The sequence below is a fragment of the Anabrus simplex genome, chromosome 1, assembly GCF_040414725.1.
Source record: "Anabrus simplex isolate iqAnaSimp1 chromosome 1, ASM4041472v1, whole genome shotgun sequence".
Taxonomy (NCBI): Eukaryota; Metazoa; Arthropoda; class Insecta; order Orthoptera; family Tettigoniidae; genus Anabrus; species Anabrus simplex.
The window spans coordinates 1573308301-1573326495 of NC_090265.1; the positions used below are offsets into that span (position 1 = coordinate 1573308301).

Genomic DNA, 18195 nt, shown 5'->3' on the forward strand with positions numbered 1-18195 from the left:
AATAGTTTTCGAATCAAACAAGAAGACTTGGGAAGATTTTTGTAATAACCTGGAAAGGCTACGGGTCAAGCAGCAGGGAAACCATTCTGACAGTAATAAAGAATCTTAGGAAGGGAGGGAAAAAAAAAGAAATGAACAGTGCTTTGGCTGATTCGGGTGAACTCATATTAGATAACAGGGAATCACTGTACAGGTGGAAGGAATAATTTGAAAATCTTCTCAACGTAAAAGGAAATCTTCTTGGTGGTGTCACGAACAACCGAACTCAGGGGGAAGAGGAAAAATATGTTGGTGAAATTACGCTTGAGGAAGTGGAAAGGATGGTAAATAAACCCCATTGTCATAAGGCAGCAGGGATATATGAAATTATACCTAAAATGGTAAAGTTAGTGGGAAGGCAGGGATAAAATGGGTTATTACAGTAGTAAGATTAGCATGGAGTGTTGGTAAGGTACCTTCATATGGGAAAAAAGCAATAATTGCACCTATCTATAAGCAAGGGAACAGGAAGGATTGCAACAACTATCGAGGTATCTCATTGATTAGTATACCAGGCAATCTCGGAAGGGAGGGTGCGATCAGTAGTTGAGAGGAATTTGGATGAAAACCAGTGTGGTTTCAGACCACAGAGAGGCTGTCAGGATCAGATTTTCAGTTGCACCAGGTAATTGAAAAATACTGCGAGAGTAATAGATAGTTGTGCTTATGTTTCGTAGATCTAGAGAAAACATATGAGAGGATACCGAGGGAAAAGGTGTTCCCCATATTGGGAGACTGTGGCATTAATGGTAGATTATTAACATCAATCAAAGGCATTTATGTTGACAATTGGGTTGCAGTGAGAATTGATGGTAGAATTTCTTGGTTCAGGGTACTTACAGAATTAGATAAGGGTGTAATCTTTCACCTTGGTTGTTCGTAGAATACATGGATCATCTGCTGAAAGGTATAAAGTGGCAGGGAGGGATTCAGTTAGGTGGCAATGTAGTAAGCAGTCTGGCCTACACTGACGACTTAGTCTTAATGGCAGATTGTGCCGAAAGCCTGCAGTCTAATATCTTGGAACTTGAAAATAGGTGCTAGACTAAATTGATGTCAGTAGGTAAGAAATTCAACACAATCGCATGTAATATTGGTGATACTGTACTGGAACAGGTAGATAATTCCAAGTATTTAGGTTGTGTGTCCTCCCAAGATGGTAATATAGCAAGTGAGATTGAATCAAGGTGTAGTAAAGCTAATGCAGTGAGCTCGCAGTTGCGATCAACAGTATTCTGTAAGAAGGAAGTCAGATCCAGGACTAAATTATCTTTTCATCGGTCTGTTTTCAGACCAACCTTGCTTTACAGGGGAGAAAACTGGGTGTACTCGGGATATCTTATTCATAAATTAGAAGTAACAGACGCGAAAGTAGTGAGAATGGTTGCTGGTACAAACAGGTGGAAAAAATGGCAGGAGGGTACTCGGAATGAGGAGATAAAGGCTAATTTAGGAATGAACTCGATGAATGAAGCTGTACGCATAAACTGGCATCGATGGTGGGGTCATGTGAGATGAATGGAGGAAGATAGGTTACCTAGGAGAATAATGGATTCTGTTATGGAGTGTAAGAGAAGTAGAGGGAGACCAAGACGACGATAGCGAGACTCAGTTTCTAACGATTTAAAGATAAGAGGTATAGAACTAAATGAGGCCACAGCACTAGTTGCAAATCGAGGATTGTGGCGACGTTTAGTAAATTCACAGGAGCTTGCAGACTGAACGCTGAAAGGCATAACGTCTATAATGATGACGTATTATTATTATCATTATTATTATTGTTATTATTATTAATTACTTTACCGCCTTGCAAAAATAGCACCACTCTGTCTTCAACGAAAATTGGCTGCAAACGAATAGCAGACTAACGCCGAACATGAAAGCACATATCTGTTATATGGACGTGGACCTCCAGTGCAGTGACATATGTCAAAGAAGATTTTCCTTCAGAACTAGATGACCCAGCAGGGAGAGCCAGGCTACAGCTGTAGAAGGCGAAGTTCCCCCAAATCTCAGATTGGAAAATAGAAGGCGGAACCTTTTACCACTTGGTATGATGAGAACTGGGTTATTTGGAAATCTCAGGAGTGGGCAGGTCCAAGGTCAGTTTGGCGAGATGGGCCTCATCAACGCCGACATAATCAAGTGAAGACCAAATCGTTAAGGACATGCTGCAGTGTTGAGTGAGTCTGTCATTTTACATTGAAGATGTATTATTTCAATCCAGCTAGGATGCACTGGATGCGGACATGTTTATGTCTAAAATAATATAATGACAAGATTTCATAACTGTGGATTTACTTCTGATACAGAAATAAATAAATAAATAAATAAATAAATAAATAAATAAATAAATAAATAAATAAATAAATAAATAAATAAATAAATAAATAAATAAATAAATAAATAAATAATGCCAAGAGTACTTACAAGTTCGTTTATTTTTCTCTGCGCTCATTACTTTCATTCGCATGGGCACTCTTTATCTTTTATTTTCAACTTGCTCCGATTGTCGGTTTGTCCTGACCAACCTTTCGTTTTTCAGTTTTGGATCTGAAGGTCTCCCTGTTTTGCATGCCTTCTCGTGTGTTTCTGCCGATTTCAGGTTGGTTTCTTAATTTCGCTGATCCACCTGTATCTGTTTTGTGTCTGCTTTGGTTCTACTACTGTTTTCATGGAATTTAGCTATTCCATACGAAGACAGAGGAAGGTGTCCCACAGGATGTGAGATTACGAATCTTGGGTACTCGACTATACATGTATATACCTGAGTACAATGTAGAGGAAGAGGTGGATGCAGAGAGCGAAAGGTCACGGCATATCACCTTCGTGTTTACACCGTCCTGTCGCATGTCACATGACGGATATGTCCCTCTGCCATCTGTGTCGGCTGTCATTTGGGAAAACACGACACATGGTTGTCCAGTTCTGAGGCGCAATGTGTTCGGACAAATATATTTTCAACCTGTGGACGAATAGTTGTTAATTGAAACCTGTCAAATACAATTGGCATAGATGTGAGAAATAGTCATTCCTACAGATTATATGACGATATTATTTCTCTCAGTGTTTTGTTTTTACCGAGCTTTACGCTCTGCCATTTGCAGCAGAAATGTTCTACACCTTGCACCCAAAACAGTCTTTGAAAATAAAGCTTGGAATGTCAAATATGTGTTGCAATAACAAGGTTAGAGAATGTTTTTTATTATATCACAGGACCCGAAACCTGTATGTTAAATTTTACGAGTTAAAATATCTTTCCTCCAGTATCTATCGCAAATGAACAGTGATAATTAGAAGGTTACAATTGCTTTGTTCTTTTGTTCTTTTGCGAAGATTGTACTAACTGTGGTTTAGTACCCTGCATGGCCTCCTTCCGCATTGCTCAGGTCTCCGACGCTGTAGCGCGCTGGACATCAGTACACTGATGTGATGTTGAGGAAGAAGGTCCCATTTCATCTGGACAGCTCTAATGAGGTCTGGAAGTGTCTGCGGAGTTTGTATACAAAATAGTTATGGTCTCCATATACTAATATATATATATATATATAATTATTGCTGATGTGCGTTGATGTTGCATACGTTCTTGTAAGTGTAATGATTTGGTTGGGTGTAGAAATGAACAAAGTCTTTGTGTTGTACCAGTAGTGTGTAAACATTATTTTAATAAAAGAAGAGACTAGAAGAATTAAATATATAGTCAAAATTCTTAATGGACGGTTCTGTACGTATGTACTACATTCTTACATGGTTTTATTATTCTCTCTCTCTCTCTCTGTCTCTGTCTCTTCGATTCTTCCTTCCTTCCTTCCTTCCTTCCTTCCTTCCTTCCTTTCTTCCTTCCTTCCTTCCTTCCTTCCTTCCCTACCCTACTTACGAGAGGCGTGATCAACTGAAATTCACCGGTGCTCATTTCCAGCCATTTCCGATCTCAAGTATGGAATCCCAGCAGGTTGATCCTATTTTGTTGGGGTCGGAATCGATTTAATATTTGTACAAAGTCTACGTAGACAAATAATGCACGCCAAACCATTACAATAAAACTACAAAATAAACATTTTTACAAATTTGTTTACTTGGCGCCGACACAGATAAGTCTTATGACAACGATCGGACAGAAAAGCGCTAGAAATAGGAAGGAAGTGACCGTGCTTTGAATTAAGGTACAGCCCCAGCATTTCCCTGGCGTGAAAATGAGAAACCATGGAAAGCCATGTTCAGAGCTGCCGACAGTGGAGTTCAAACTCACTAGCTCCCGAATGTAAGGTGTTAACTATATGAACCAAACCACGCAGCCGCTTGCTGGGTACAAGGTAAACGCAAACAGGGCTAAACAATATTTAAGGAACAGAAATGCAATACCATCCTGAGTGCGAAGTTACCATTTGCCTTCAGACACAAATTCTACTGTTTCTCTAGGAGTCAGATACCCTCTAAAAATAACTATTGTTGTTTCTGTTTAAACTAATCCAACGCCGCAGCCTTGAGCTGGAGTGGTATACAGTTGCCCACTTACCCTCCCCCTCCTCGTATGGCAGATGATTAATGTGCGTGCAGTGGAGTGAACAATACGGTCTCGGAGTATTTCATTCGATCCCACTTCATCTCTCTCTCTCTTAATTGACCCTGTAATAGCGATTAAGACAAGCACATCTGCGTACAGCCCACGAACACCTCGGCAAAACAAAGACCTACCCCCTCCCAGGAATTATTCTGATACTCGTTGCTATTGCAACTTGTAATAATAATAATAATAATAATAATAATAATAATAATAATAATAATAATAATAATAATAATAATAATAATAATAATAACAATGATATTGTTTTATGACCCACTAACTACTTTTGCGGTTTTCGGTGACATCGAGATGTTGGAATTTAGTCCCGCAGGAGTTAATTTACGTTCCAGTAAATCTACCGACATGACGCTGACGTATCTGAGCACCTTCAAACACCACCGGACAGAGCCAGGATGGAACCTGCCAAGTTAAAGTCAAAAGGCCAGCGTCTCAGCACCGCTTAGCCCGGCTACTGTAAGTTGAATGAACACTCGGGCCATGTAATTACGCTCCCCTGAATAGAAGTCTCGTTTCTGAATGTCGCCACCTCGTAATACGGAATGGACGGCACAAACATCCGGACGAACCAAGCACGCCTTTTCACCTGGGTTACACATCCCTCACAATACATTTTCACTGAAACAAAATTATACGTGTAAATTGGAATTCAGTCCATCACTCAGTGCGACTGGTGGCACTCCTACTGCATAGTCTTTCTGGTGTCCCCATGACCCCGCATCATTGCTGATAACTGCGCTTCACTGCATCTGTGTGCTATTTATCTCTTTGTATTACAAGTTAGTAAGCGGTAATCTCGACCTAAGAGTAGAATCAGGGCCCCTTGTGCTTGTTTTTTTCGTTTTTTTACAACTTTCTTTTACGTCACACCGACACAGACAGGCGACAGACAGACAGGCGAAAATGGGACAGGAAAGGGCTAGGAGTGGAAAGGAAGTGGCCGTGACCTTACAGCCCCAGCATTTGCCTCGTGTGAAAATGGGCACCACAGGAAACCATTTCAGGGCTACCGACAGTGGGGTTCGAACCAACTATCTCCCGAATACTGGATACTGGCCGCACTTACGCGACTGCAGCTATCGACCTCGGTACCTTGTGCTAATTAGTGCTGAGGTCTATAGCTCAGTATGTGAAGTTTATGTTCTGTTGAGCTTATAGCAGTTATTTATCGGGCCACCATAAGTCACATAGATCCATTTTGGCTTCTAACCAGATGCCCTTCCAGGTAGATTATTCAGCAACTCCTAACCACTATCCTTAGAGACTAAAGATCATTGTCGTATGTTTCAGACCTGCCTGCCCCAGTGCGCTCTTCCACACCTGGGAGACGCTGCTACAGGAAGTGGAGGTAGACTCCCAGGCTCATTCAGACATCGCCTCTGTCCTGGGACGACAAGTATCGCGACCGTTATTGGAGCGATCCTTCCACCGCAAGATTCAGTCCCGCAAGGTGTTCACCCATCGGGAGAGCTATGAGACCATCCTGACAAAGACGGAGGACAAACTTGTCAAGGTGGGTATTTCAGCTCTTGAGTGTGCTTAGTTTTCTTCGACCCTGACTGCACTGAGTTGCAAAGAGATTTTACTTGTTGGTCCACAGTGCCGGCAGGACTACAAGACCACCTATCTAGCCTATCTGGGGGGTCCCTCGACCTCCACATTGGCAGCTTATCTGGATGCCCATAACGACTATGTGACTCAGCTGCATGCCACCAACGGCATGCTGGAACGTTACCATCAGGAGGCTCTGCCGCAACTCCTGCAGGTAAGGAGCACCAAGTCTTGTAATCGTGTACCCTACTCAGATGTCTAAATTATCAGTGTTTTTCATGGTCTGGTAATCAATTCCCACTCTGTTGTTTTGTCCGCTAAGATGTGTATTATCGGGGGCTACGTAGATCATAACTGATCAGTTCAATAGGCTCCACGCAAACTTTCAGTGGTCTTTCTAGATATGCTTGTTCTTATCATTTCACTTGGTGGTGCTGAGCACACAATGAGATGATGTGATACTCCAGTGATCGGGGGATGTGGGTGGGGCATATAGGAACGCCAGAAAGAATAATGACTTAGAATTTGAGACAGGAAAATGAAGCGTGAAATATTTGGAAGGTATCGAATGAGGGTCCTCCGTATTTACATTAATTATTCGAGTGATAAATTACATTATTCTCTTGAGAGTGGTTTCACGTTGCTCATGTGATGTTCACAAACTTTCCCTCAAAAAGAAGCTCACCTGAAAATTAGCTATAACATTCGCTCTGTTAATAACAAGCAACCAAGTGAGTTGCCTACGCGGTATGAACCATGTACTGTTCGCTTGCATTCTGAATGTGGTGGGTTCGAACTCCACTGTTGGAAGCCACACACAATTTCCTGATATCCTATTTTAACAGTAGGGAAAATCTTATGCTGTAGTTTAATGAAGGTAATGGTTACTTCTTTCCAGTTCTAGCCCTTTCCTGTCCTATCCTTGCTGAAATCCGGCATATGTCAGTGCGTTGTTAAACAAGGAAAGGCTCGATATGCTGACCTTGCTCTTGAAGTATTGTGTTGTCTCACACTAGAGGTCCAACACCACAGTTAATTTATTAAAATTCGCAAACTTGTACACGTACATGAATATGGATCCTCGTGTAAGTTACCCCGGCTGGTCTCAAGCTCCGCTGGTGTTTGATGATGGAGTCTCGGGTCTTTTACATTCGAATGAGGTGTGGCCCAGTCTTTGACTAATAGCACCCAGGAGGAGCTGCATTCGCCGTTTATTTGAATATGGAAATTGGTCTCCCGCAATCGTTTTATTATGACTATGTTTGTTTATTCATTAATAGAGCCAAATGACCATTGTGGCCTTTACAGCAATCTGCTATGGCCTAGCGGGAGTGTTCCGGTCATATAGTTAGCCTAACGAGCGAGTTGGTTACGTGGTTTGAGTCACGTAGCTGTGAACTTGCATTCCGGAGATAGTGGGTTCAAATCCCGGTGTCGGTACCTCTGAGGATGCCTCTGCGCAGTACCTTATTTTCACATGAGGTATATGCTGGGGCTGTACCTTTATTAAGAGCACGGTCACTCCCTTACTAATACACGCGTTTTCCTATCCCATTGTCGTCTTAAGACCTGTCTGTGTCTGTCGACGTAAGACAAGTAGTACAAAAAGAGTTAGCCAATAAATGCTGCCCATACTTTACGCATGTGTTTGCGTTGTATACAAACCCTACATGCTGTTCTACAAACGATCACTTCTTACTATCCTTGACTAAAATTCTATTGTAAATCTTCCACATGGATATCCGCATGACCACTGTCAGTGATGAACGAAATCGGCACAGGAATAACATATAGCCTTCCGTCTGTACCTGGAACGAAAACGCATTCCTTACTGCAGTCAGGTGAAGGAAACTGTTTCGGCACAGGTTCATTTGTATACGAATTGTTTCAATAGGTAAAAATTATACCACGTGACCCGCTCGTCCTTTATTATTTACTTTTATGAAACCTAACAAACATACCATTTCTTCTTAAGGTCGATAATGCTCTGCATCCTGCCTGCGTGTCAGCAATGTAAACGAGTCATGGAACAAATAGAAATAAATGACTATGCATATTTCTTTACCTAGTCCTGTAGACTATTATACAAACATGCGATTTATTGATTCATGAAATAACACACATATCCCTAATTTGATCGAATATATTAATAGGTTATATCACATGATATGTAATGGTAGAAAGTTAAATGAATGCTGCAAACCATAATTGAAAACTCGGGTACGGATATAAACTTTCAAAGTGGAAGTGTCATAATTTATACTGAACCTCTACTGAGTTTCATGTATGTTGTTTTTGTGGCGAAGCCGGTAATATTCCGGTGGCCTGTGATATCCGTGTATCGGTAGTGCGATATTGTATTGGTTCGAATCCAACCTTATGCAATTCCTGAACGACAGGTCCTGCCCCATTCTAACGGGGAAGCAATGCTTATCCACGCCTATCACGTCACGTCACATCACATTACATTACATCACTTACGATGTATTCCAGAGACGAATACCTTAATGTGTTGCTAATTATGGAGAAACAAGAAGAACGAATTCGAGTCGCAATATGTGTATCACGATCGATTTCCTGACAAAAACTACCGACCACCAGTACGTTCCGAAAATTTGAACGACGATTGTGGTCAACTGGGACTCTTGTACCTCCTGTTAGAGATGCTCTGGTAACGTCTGTTTTGTACGCTATCCGGAATAATCCTTATATTAGTATACGGACACATGCACGATAGACCAATATCAGCCGGTCGTGTGTTACGCGAATACGGTATATCAATACATTTCACCCGTACTATCTGCGGTTACACCAAATGCTCCACGGACGTGATTATGATACTCGAGTAACATTTTGCCAATGAGCATTACGCAATGTGACCAATGGTGCAGCCTTTTTCGTCAAGGATCCTATCTTCATTTGAATCACGATTTAACAACGACACTGTGAATCAACACAACATGGACTATTGCAGCGCGGATAATCCACTTTGGGTAAGACAGGATGCATTTCAAGTGCAATGGAGTGTAAATGTCTGGTGTGGCTTCTTGGGCGACTACCTTATCGGACCATATTTCTTCGAAGGCAATCTGACGGAAGCACGCTACCTTTATTTTCTTCAAAATGAATCCCACTGTTGCTGGAAAATATGCCACTACTCGAACGATTACGAATGTGGTTTCAACAGGACGAGGCTCCTTCTCACGGATCAGTAGTAGTTCGGAACCGTATCCTAATAAATGGATATAAATGGATGGTGATTATTGTTTTAAGAGGAAGTATAACTAGGCAACCATCCTCCAGAAATGGGGAGTCGCTTCCTGGCCAGCCAGATCATCCGACCTTACGCCACTTGACTTCTTTCTTATACAGGTAGTGTATGCAGAGGAGCCTAAAAGTCCTGATCTCCTTCGGTAACTGATCACCGAGGCATGTCAAGCTTTTACACCTCACAACAAGCAGGATCCGTGGCGTATGGAATCTGTTCCCAGTCTAATAAACACTTCTTGTCCAAACCATTTTTGTTATTCGAAGCTGTGATCGTTTTAAACGTCCATTATGGTTTACAGTGTCGTGCTGAAATCTGTATAGTCCATGGTTTTCAACATTCTAGAACTTGCTGCGTTGAATATGTAGGCTAACTTGTTTCCTACCTACAGACCATCACGCCGTAGTCCATCCTGGCAATGTAACATCCGATAAAAATGGCCCTCTTCACGAACAGATAAAGGTTCACTCCTTGGAGCAAGTAGGTATGTGTCCATACCACATTCACTGTAAACTTCTTCAGTTGGACAAAAATGCATATCAGCCTGGGAACTGAACCTGTTTCCTGGCAACTTCGTTCTGCAACAGCTGCAATGCGTAATTTAGCTACCTTACATATGGATAGCTGTGGCATTTGAGTGGCACGCTTATAGTCCTAATAGACACTTCCTGTCCAAGTGTAAGTTAGTGTTATTTGAAGCTACGATCGTTTTAAACATTGATTGTAGTTTACGGCATTGGTGATAATGATTTTGTCTATATTCTTTATCGTGAACTCAACGATATTTTTATACTAACGCAATTTAAGGTCAGCTACCTATGTTTTTAGTTCGGCTATGATACACGAGTTCGTTGGGTTACGTATTTACGAAAAATCAGGGGTGGTTGACGAAAAAAGGAGTGGAATGGTGAGTGTACTAGAGTAAGTGTTCAGTTACCAACGCGGTCTAAATGGGTTTAAACATAGCCTTCCTTTCATGATCACTTTTCTCTTTCAAACTTACATTTGGCAGAGAGCTTTATTTTCAAATGCACTAACATCTACACTACTAGAGCTATAAATAATAGTAAGAAAGGTTGGTTGGTCAGTCAATAATAAAGGGAGAAAAAGTTGTTCTCTTTTCATCGCATGTTCAAAAATGTAAAAATCACCGAGACTGGCTAAGAAAGAAATGAACGAGGGACTCAAAAACTCGGACTGCGAAATTAAATGCAATTACGTGGAAGTTCGTCAATTAAAACTGAAGATATTCTAGAAACCCTGGCTGAGAGGTAAGGGATACTAGTAAGTCAGGCAAAACTGATGAAGTTCTGGAAATTCTTAAATCTTATTCCTTGACTCGGGTTTGTGTGTGTTCGTAGTGTTTGGATATCACTGAAGTTTCAAGGTATATGAAGCATATATCCTGTTGATAGTAAAAGGTAATTCCCCACACTAGTAGCCAGTATGTAACTCCAGAACTAAATTTTGATAATGCAGGAATTTTCATTGGAAAACTCCTTTTGTCACATTTTATGAAAACTACGTCCGTTAACCGAAGAAGTGATGTACTGAATTCCCACTTCATGAATTTTTTAAAAGATATATAATTTGTATGACTTAGCAAGAGAAATGAACTGACATGGCGTATGGCTTTTAGTGCCGGGAGTGTCCGAGGAAATGTTCGGCTCGCCAGGTGCAGGCCCGTAGGCGACCTGCACGTCGTGATGAGGATGAAATGATAATGCAGACGACACATACACCCAGACCGCGTGCCAGCGAAATTAACCAGTGATGGTTAAAATTCCCGACCCTGCCAGGATTCGAACCCGGGATCCCTGTGCCCAATGGCCAGCACGCTAACCATTTAACCATGGAGCCGGACAACAAGAGAAATATGACGTATATGGAAAGAGTAGGATCAGATGCTGACCCCCGCCACTGGCCTTTATCGGTGTAACACTCTTCTTTTTATAATGTTTTAAAATGTTATTGTTTTTTACGTACCACTAACTACTTTTGACGCTGAGGTGCCGGAATTTTGTCCGCAGGAGTTCTTTTAAGTGCCAGTAAATCTGCCGACAGAAGGCTCACATATTTGAGCACCTTCAAATACTAGCGGACTAAGCCAGGATCGATTCTGCCAAGCTGGAGTCAGAAGACTAGCGCCTCAACCGTCTGAGCCACTCAAACCAGCGTAACACTTATCATTGGTAAGCGAATGTTAATATACCTCTCGAACGACTACGAACCTACGTTAGAATTCGAAGATAACGATTAATTAAAAGCTACAAGATTGCGAACTACGGTAAAAGGAATGAATCTAGAAAGCTTAGAAGAAAAACCTCTTACATGCAAGTTGAGCAGCGGAATTGCTTTCAGTCAGAGTAACGGTACTAGAAACATTTTCAAAAAAAATCGATACCTTGAGTGTTACCGTGCGTAATACTGTAGTTCCTTCACCTATTTTCAGCACTCCACGGATCCCCTAAGCCTCTGCTGTAGTAACAACGACTATATGAATGGAACCTGGATAACAAGACACCATAGGAAATAACATTGAGGAAGAAGTAAACACAAAGGGTGACCGAATGAAGATTTCTATCTCTGCTAGTACAAACACGACGGAATGGAAGGAACATGATATTTGCACTAATTTAAGGAGAATTTTCTGGAGAGAAACTGGAGCCCTATTTGTATTTATTTTGACTGTTTACTGAATGAAATGGAAATCCACATCCTGTTTCCAGTCATTCGACCGGATCAGGAATGAAATGAATGAAGCCCCCATCCAGCGGCGAGGATAGGAATTGTGCCGGCTGCCGAAGCCTGTAAACATTCTTGGAATGAATACGCTGGCAATGCGCCGAAAGTGTGCGAACGCAATGTTAGCGATTAAATGCTTGAAGAGTAAAGTGGACAGTCCGGCTATACTGGGGTTGATGCCACTTCATGTTCCAAGCAGACGAACAAGGCAGAAATGTACATTCCACCTGCCCAACTGTAGGACGGTTGCGCATGAAAATTCTTGGCCCATGCAAGCCCTTAGGACAATAAATCAGCTGGAAGGGTCACTCGACATTTTTCACCACCCTTCACTGCAATTCGTAAAGTTCTTCTCAAGGAAGGAACGTGATAATTTTGTAAATTATGTCAATAATCTGTATAAAACATGTGAAGATTTATATCTGCTTGTATATATATGTATATTTGTATGTATATTATTTAATTTATATTTTATTTAATTTAATTATTTAATTTATTTTTTATTTAATTTTTCTATTACATCATCTGTAATATTCTATATTCATACTTAACGCATAGAATGGCAGTACCGCCATTCTAAGATGTATATTATGATCTCCAGGTTTGATAGACAGATGCACTTTGCTAATTAACGTGTCGTGTTTGTGGTAGGTTTGTGTGTTCTTCAAAACAATCATGTTATTCACTACAGAAAGAGAATGTGTTCCTCCCGTACTTTCTACTGGGTCGCAAGCCACCTAGTACGTCAGTAATCCAGGAGGTGCTAAAGATTTTTGTGGTGTGTAGAACTAGTCCAGTTTATTGGATCATGATTTATTGAACAAACATATATCAAACAAGAAATACTTTATTACGAAAGACCTTAGCATGAGACGAGGTATACAAGGAAACATGCTACCGAGCTCGATAGCTGCAGTCGCTTAAGTGCGAACAGTATCCAGTATTCGGGAGATAGTAGGTTCGAACCCCACTGTCGGCAGTCCTGAAAATGATTTCCCGTGGTTTCCCATTTTCACGCCAGGCAAATGCTGGGGCTGTACCTTAATTAAGGCCACGGCCGCTTCCTTCCCACTCCTAGCCCTTCCCTGTCCCATCGTCGCCATAAGACCTATCTGTGTCGGTGCGACGTAAAGCAACTAGCAAAATAGGAATCATGCTGATCAGACACAATTATCTTATCAGTTCTTGTGTCAGGAAGTGTATCCGTGACGTATATTATTGTATTCATACTCTGGAATTTTTCCATAAATAGTTTGAAAAATAACTGTAAAAAGTACGCAGAGTGTATGAACTCTCTTTTGTTTAAGTACATAAAAAATAGTATTATTAAGAATCATTTCACATTCAGGAATTATTATCTGTGTGTACTGTTGCAGTGCCGAAGTTTGTAATTAGCTGTAACCTGAAGAGAAAACCAATGGGAAAGCCATCGTCTGACACAAAACTAGATATAAATATACCTAAAATTGATGTGGAAAGCTGAGGGGAAAATATTTTCGTCAAAAGTTTGCTTAGAAGCCATATTCTTCTCTGTTACAAAGCGTGAACTAAGGATTTGTTTTTGCTATTGGTTTAACGTCGCACTAACTCATCGAAGATTTTCGGCTACAGCAGGATGGGAAAGAGCTAGGATTGTGAGGGTAGCGACCGTGGCCTTAATATGGCACAGCCCCAGTGTTTGCCTGGTGCGAAAATTGGAAACCACGGAAAACCATCTTCAGGGCAGCCGACGGTGGAATTTGAACCTAATATCTCCCGAATCCTCTCCCGTGAGCCATGTGACCTACCCGCGGTGGGGAGGCTTGCGTGTCCCATTGAATTAAGTACCCCTACAATCATATCGGATGGGTATCAGTCGAGAGACCAGACTAACGAATGGCTCATCGAAATGGAGGAGGGGGGGGGTCCGGCTCCATGGCTAAATGGTTAGCGTGCTGTCCTTTGGTCGCAGGGGTCCCGGGTCGGCAGGGTCGGGAATTTTAACGATAATTGATTAATTCCGCTGGCACAGGGCTGGGTGTATGTGTCGTCTTCATCATCATTTCATCCTCATCACGGCGCGCAGGTCACCTACGGGAGTCATTTCGAAGGACCTGCATCTTGCAAGCCGAACTTGTCCTCGGACACTCTCGGCACTAAAATCCATACGCTATTTCATTTCATCGAAATTGGGATAGCAGCCTTTCGGAACTTGCAAGGGCGGCAGTCTAGATGATAGAGTATGGTCTTGTAATAATACTTAACATGGCTTAGCTGTGCTGATACTGCTACATGGCTGAAAGCAACCGTAACTAACTCCCGAGGACATGCGGCTCTCTCTGTATGAATGATGTACTGAAGATGGCTTCCTCTCGGTAAAATATTTAAAATAGTCCCCATTCGGATCTCTGGGTGGAGACTACTCGAAAGGTGGCAATCATCAGGAAGATGGTTACTGCCATTCTGCGAGTCGGAATCGATTTGGCTAAACTGGACCGTAAGAAGTGATAGAATGATAAGACACTTCTTAAGACGCCCAGGACTTGTACAGCTTAGTTTTTCAGGGAAGTATAGGTGGTAAGAACGGCAGGGATAGACCAAGGTACGAATATGACAAGCAGATTAGAGCATATGTAGGATGTAGTATTTGTGTAGAAATGAAAAGGTTAGCACAGTATAGGGTGGCATGGAGATCTGCATCACACCAGTGTATGGACTGATAACTCAAGGAACAACAACATCTCCCAAATTCAAGCTCCCAGCTACGCTGAAGGAATTAACGTAAGGATAGCTTTCCATTCGGTTCCTTTAAAAGTTCCGGGATTACCTGAATATCTTCCTTTTCAAGGTGTTCATAATATTATGCAAATTAACTCACCATATTTTGCTAATTAGTTCATCTAGCGTACTCTTCTCCTTCTTTCTAGTTGTTCGTTAGTTATGCAAAGGTCTTACTTTTTAAAGAGATGTTTCACTATTAACTTTGATCACATACTGAAAGTAATGCAGTCTTTGTTCGTGCGTTACTCCGTAAACCTGTCCTGAAATAGAATTTAGTGACAACGGACTTGACATCGGTAGTCTAGATAAGTACGTAAGTTTTCATTATATTAATACTTGTATATATTTTTATTTTTGTCATTACTGTTTCATGTTATCACCAAACTCTCTATCATTGACAAGTTTACGCTACGTAAACAATACTGTACATACACTGACTGACAGAGCAAATGCAACACCAAGAAGGAGTGGTTCGAAAGGGATGAAAGTTGGGGAAAAAACAGAGACGACACGGACGAATAATTGATGTTTATTTCAAACAGATATGCAGGTTACACAATGCGCACGGCATCGACTCAGTAGCATGTAGGACCACAGCAAGCGGCGATGCACGTAGAAACACGTCGAGGTACAGAGTCAATAAGAGTGCGGATGGTGTCCTGAGGGATGGTTCTCCATTCTCTGTCAACCATTTGCCACAGTTGGTCGTCCGTACGAGGCTGGGGCAGAGCTTGCAAACGGCGTCCAATGAGATCCCACACGTGTTCGATTGGTAAGAGATCCGGAGAGTACGCTGGCCACGGAAGCATCTGTACACCTCGTAGAGCCTGTTGGGAGATGCGAGCAGTGTGTGGGCGGGCATTATCCTGCTGAAACAGAGCATTGGGCAGCCCCTGAAGGTACGGGAGTGCCACCGGCCGCAGCACATGCTGCACGTAGCGGTGGGCATTTAACGTGCCTTGAATACGCACTAGAGGTGACGTGGAATCATACGCAATAGCGCCCCAAACCATGATGCCGCGTTGTCTAGCGGTAGGGCGCTCCACAGTCACTGCCGGATTTGACCTTTCTCCACGCCGACGCCACACTCGTCTGCGGTGACTATCACTGACAGAACAGAAGCGTGACTCATCGGAGAACACGACGTTCCGCCATTCCCTCATCCAAGTCGCTCTAGCCCGGCACCAAGCCAGGCGTGCACGGCTATGCTGTGGAGTCAATGGTAGTCTTCTGAGCGGACGCCGGGAGTGCAGGCCTCCTTCAACCAATCGACGGGAAATTGTTCTGGTCGATATTGAAACAGCCAGGGTGTCTTGCACATGCTGAAGAATGGCGGTTGACGTGGCGTGCGGGGCTGCCACCGCTTGGCGGCGGATGCGCCGATCCTCGCGTGCTGACGTCACTCGGGCTGCGTCTGGACCCCTCGCACGTGCCACATGTCCCTGCGCCAACCATCTTCGCCACAGGCGCTGCACCGTGGACACATCCCTATGGGTATCGGCTGCGATTTGACGAAGCGACCAACCTGCCCTTCTCAGCCCGATCACCATACCCCTCGTAAAGTCGTCTGTCTGCTGGAAATGCCTCCGTTGACGGCGGCCTGGCATTCTTAGCTATACACGTGTCCTGTGGCACTCGACAACACGTTCTACAATGACTGTCGGCTGAGAAATCACGGTACGAAGTGGGCCATTCGCCAACGCCGTGTCCCATTTATCGTTCGCTACGTGCGCAGCACAGCGGCGCATTTCACATCATGAGCATACCTCAGTGACGTCAGTCTACCCTGCAATTGGCATGAAGTTGTGACCACTCCTTCTTGGTGTTGCATTTGCTCTGTCAGTCAGTGTATATAAGATTGTTTTCAAAGTGATTTGATAGAATCTGAGGATGTTCTTGCAGAACGAAACATGTCATTCTTTGTACGTTAGTGTGTTTTTTACAGGTATGTTTATAGTGTTATAATTTATATTGTATTTGCTGTGTGTCTGACAGACTGAAATGCCTTTGTTACATTTAACAAAGTCAACACTGGAAAACATGGCTTCATTCTTAACACAAAAGAAAAACTCCGTAAACCGTAATAGTTATTTGTTTAAATGCTATTTGTTCGGGGCGTCGACCCATGTGGATCTGTTGCACCTACTGGCAGAATATTGTATGAACCTGCGTGTAATTAGAATGGCGGTGGTGTGGAATGTTGTGTGTGAGGAAAGCAACACCCATTCCCCAGACCAGGGATGTTAATCATTACAATTAAAAAACCCTGACCCAGCCGGGAATCGAACCCGGGGCCGCCGGCTGACAGGTGGACGCGCTGCTCCCTACACCGCGAGGCCGGACAACCGTAATAGTTAGTGGTAAGTAAATTCAATGGCATCATCGTTCGTGTTTTGTTCGACTGAGAGCAAAACGCAAATAAACTCATGACACAAGCTATTCATTATGGGTCTTAGCCTGCCAAAGCAAGTGCCACATGGCCATGTGGTATTGTAATACCACGTGGATGTCGTGCCAACATTCTCGGCAATACCGCTTGGCTTTCGTGACCAAATGTACTGCTCTTCAAATCATATAGCTCCTCAGTTGGACCCACGAGGCTGAGCACTTAGTTCAGGATTGAAATCGCGACACAATCCATTATTCTAACCCAGAACCTCGTGGTAAGAGTCAGACACGCTACCCCTACACCATTGAGCTAACGACCGAATTAAAATACAATTATCACTTATTTACTAATTCCTTCGCCTGATGCTTCATCAGTTTCTGAGTATATTTGGTCTGAGACAAAACTTCACTCTTCCTGATTAGCACTTGTAAGCTGCTCTTTCTCGATGAACAACCAGGGTTCAGAATTTGTAGCAAGAGTGATAGTGGAATAATGTTATAAGCTGAAAGCAGTCGGAGCAGCTCTGAATTGAAATTACACGACTGGTGAGAGTGAGCCTGCCGCCTACAGTAGTAATTACATTTCCAACTCTCCAACCCCGTAAGTTTCACAGCGCTGACCAACAGGAGATCTTGTAAATCAATTTACAGTCAAAGAGTAAACACGAATACACTCAACCTAGATATTAAATAATATGGGGTATATACTGGGTGCAAGTACTTGAAATAAACAAAATTTACATCCACAGAGTGACATATACAAGGCTTATGATAGGAATTGAGTGATATCAACAAAAGAAGCAACTTTAATTCTATATAGTGCAACACAAAAGACTGTAAAAAGAAAGGTACAACAAACAAA

General features: G+C 42.5%; 1 protein-coding gene across 1 annotated transcript in view; it reads left to right on the top strand.

The window, feature by feature from the left end:
• Positions 1 to 7350, top strand: part of LOC137498551 (F-BAR and double SH3 domains protein 1-like) — a 387845-nt gene extending 380495 nt beyond the window's left edge. Inside the window, exons 3-5 of the mRNA XM_068226253.1 lie at positions 5912 to 6134; positions 6222 to 6386; positions 7189 to 7350. Of these exons, the coding sequence (XP_068082354.1) occupies positions 5912 to 6134; positions 6222 to 6386; positions 7189 to 7350 (550 nt within the window). The remainder of the gene's footprint in view (positions 1 to 5911; positions 6135 to 6221; positions 6387 to 7188) is intronic.
• The last annotated feature ends 10845 nt before the right edge of the window (positions 7351 to 18195 follow it).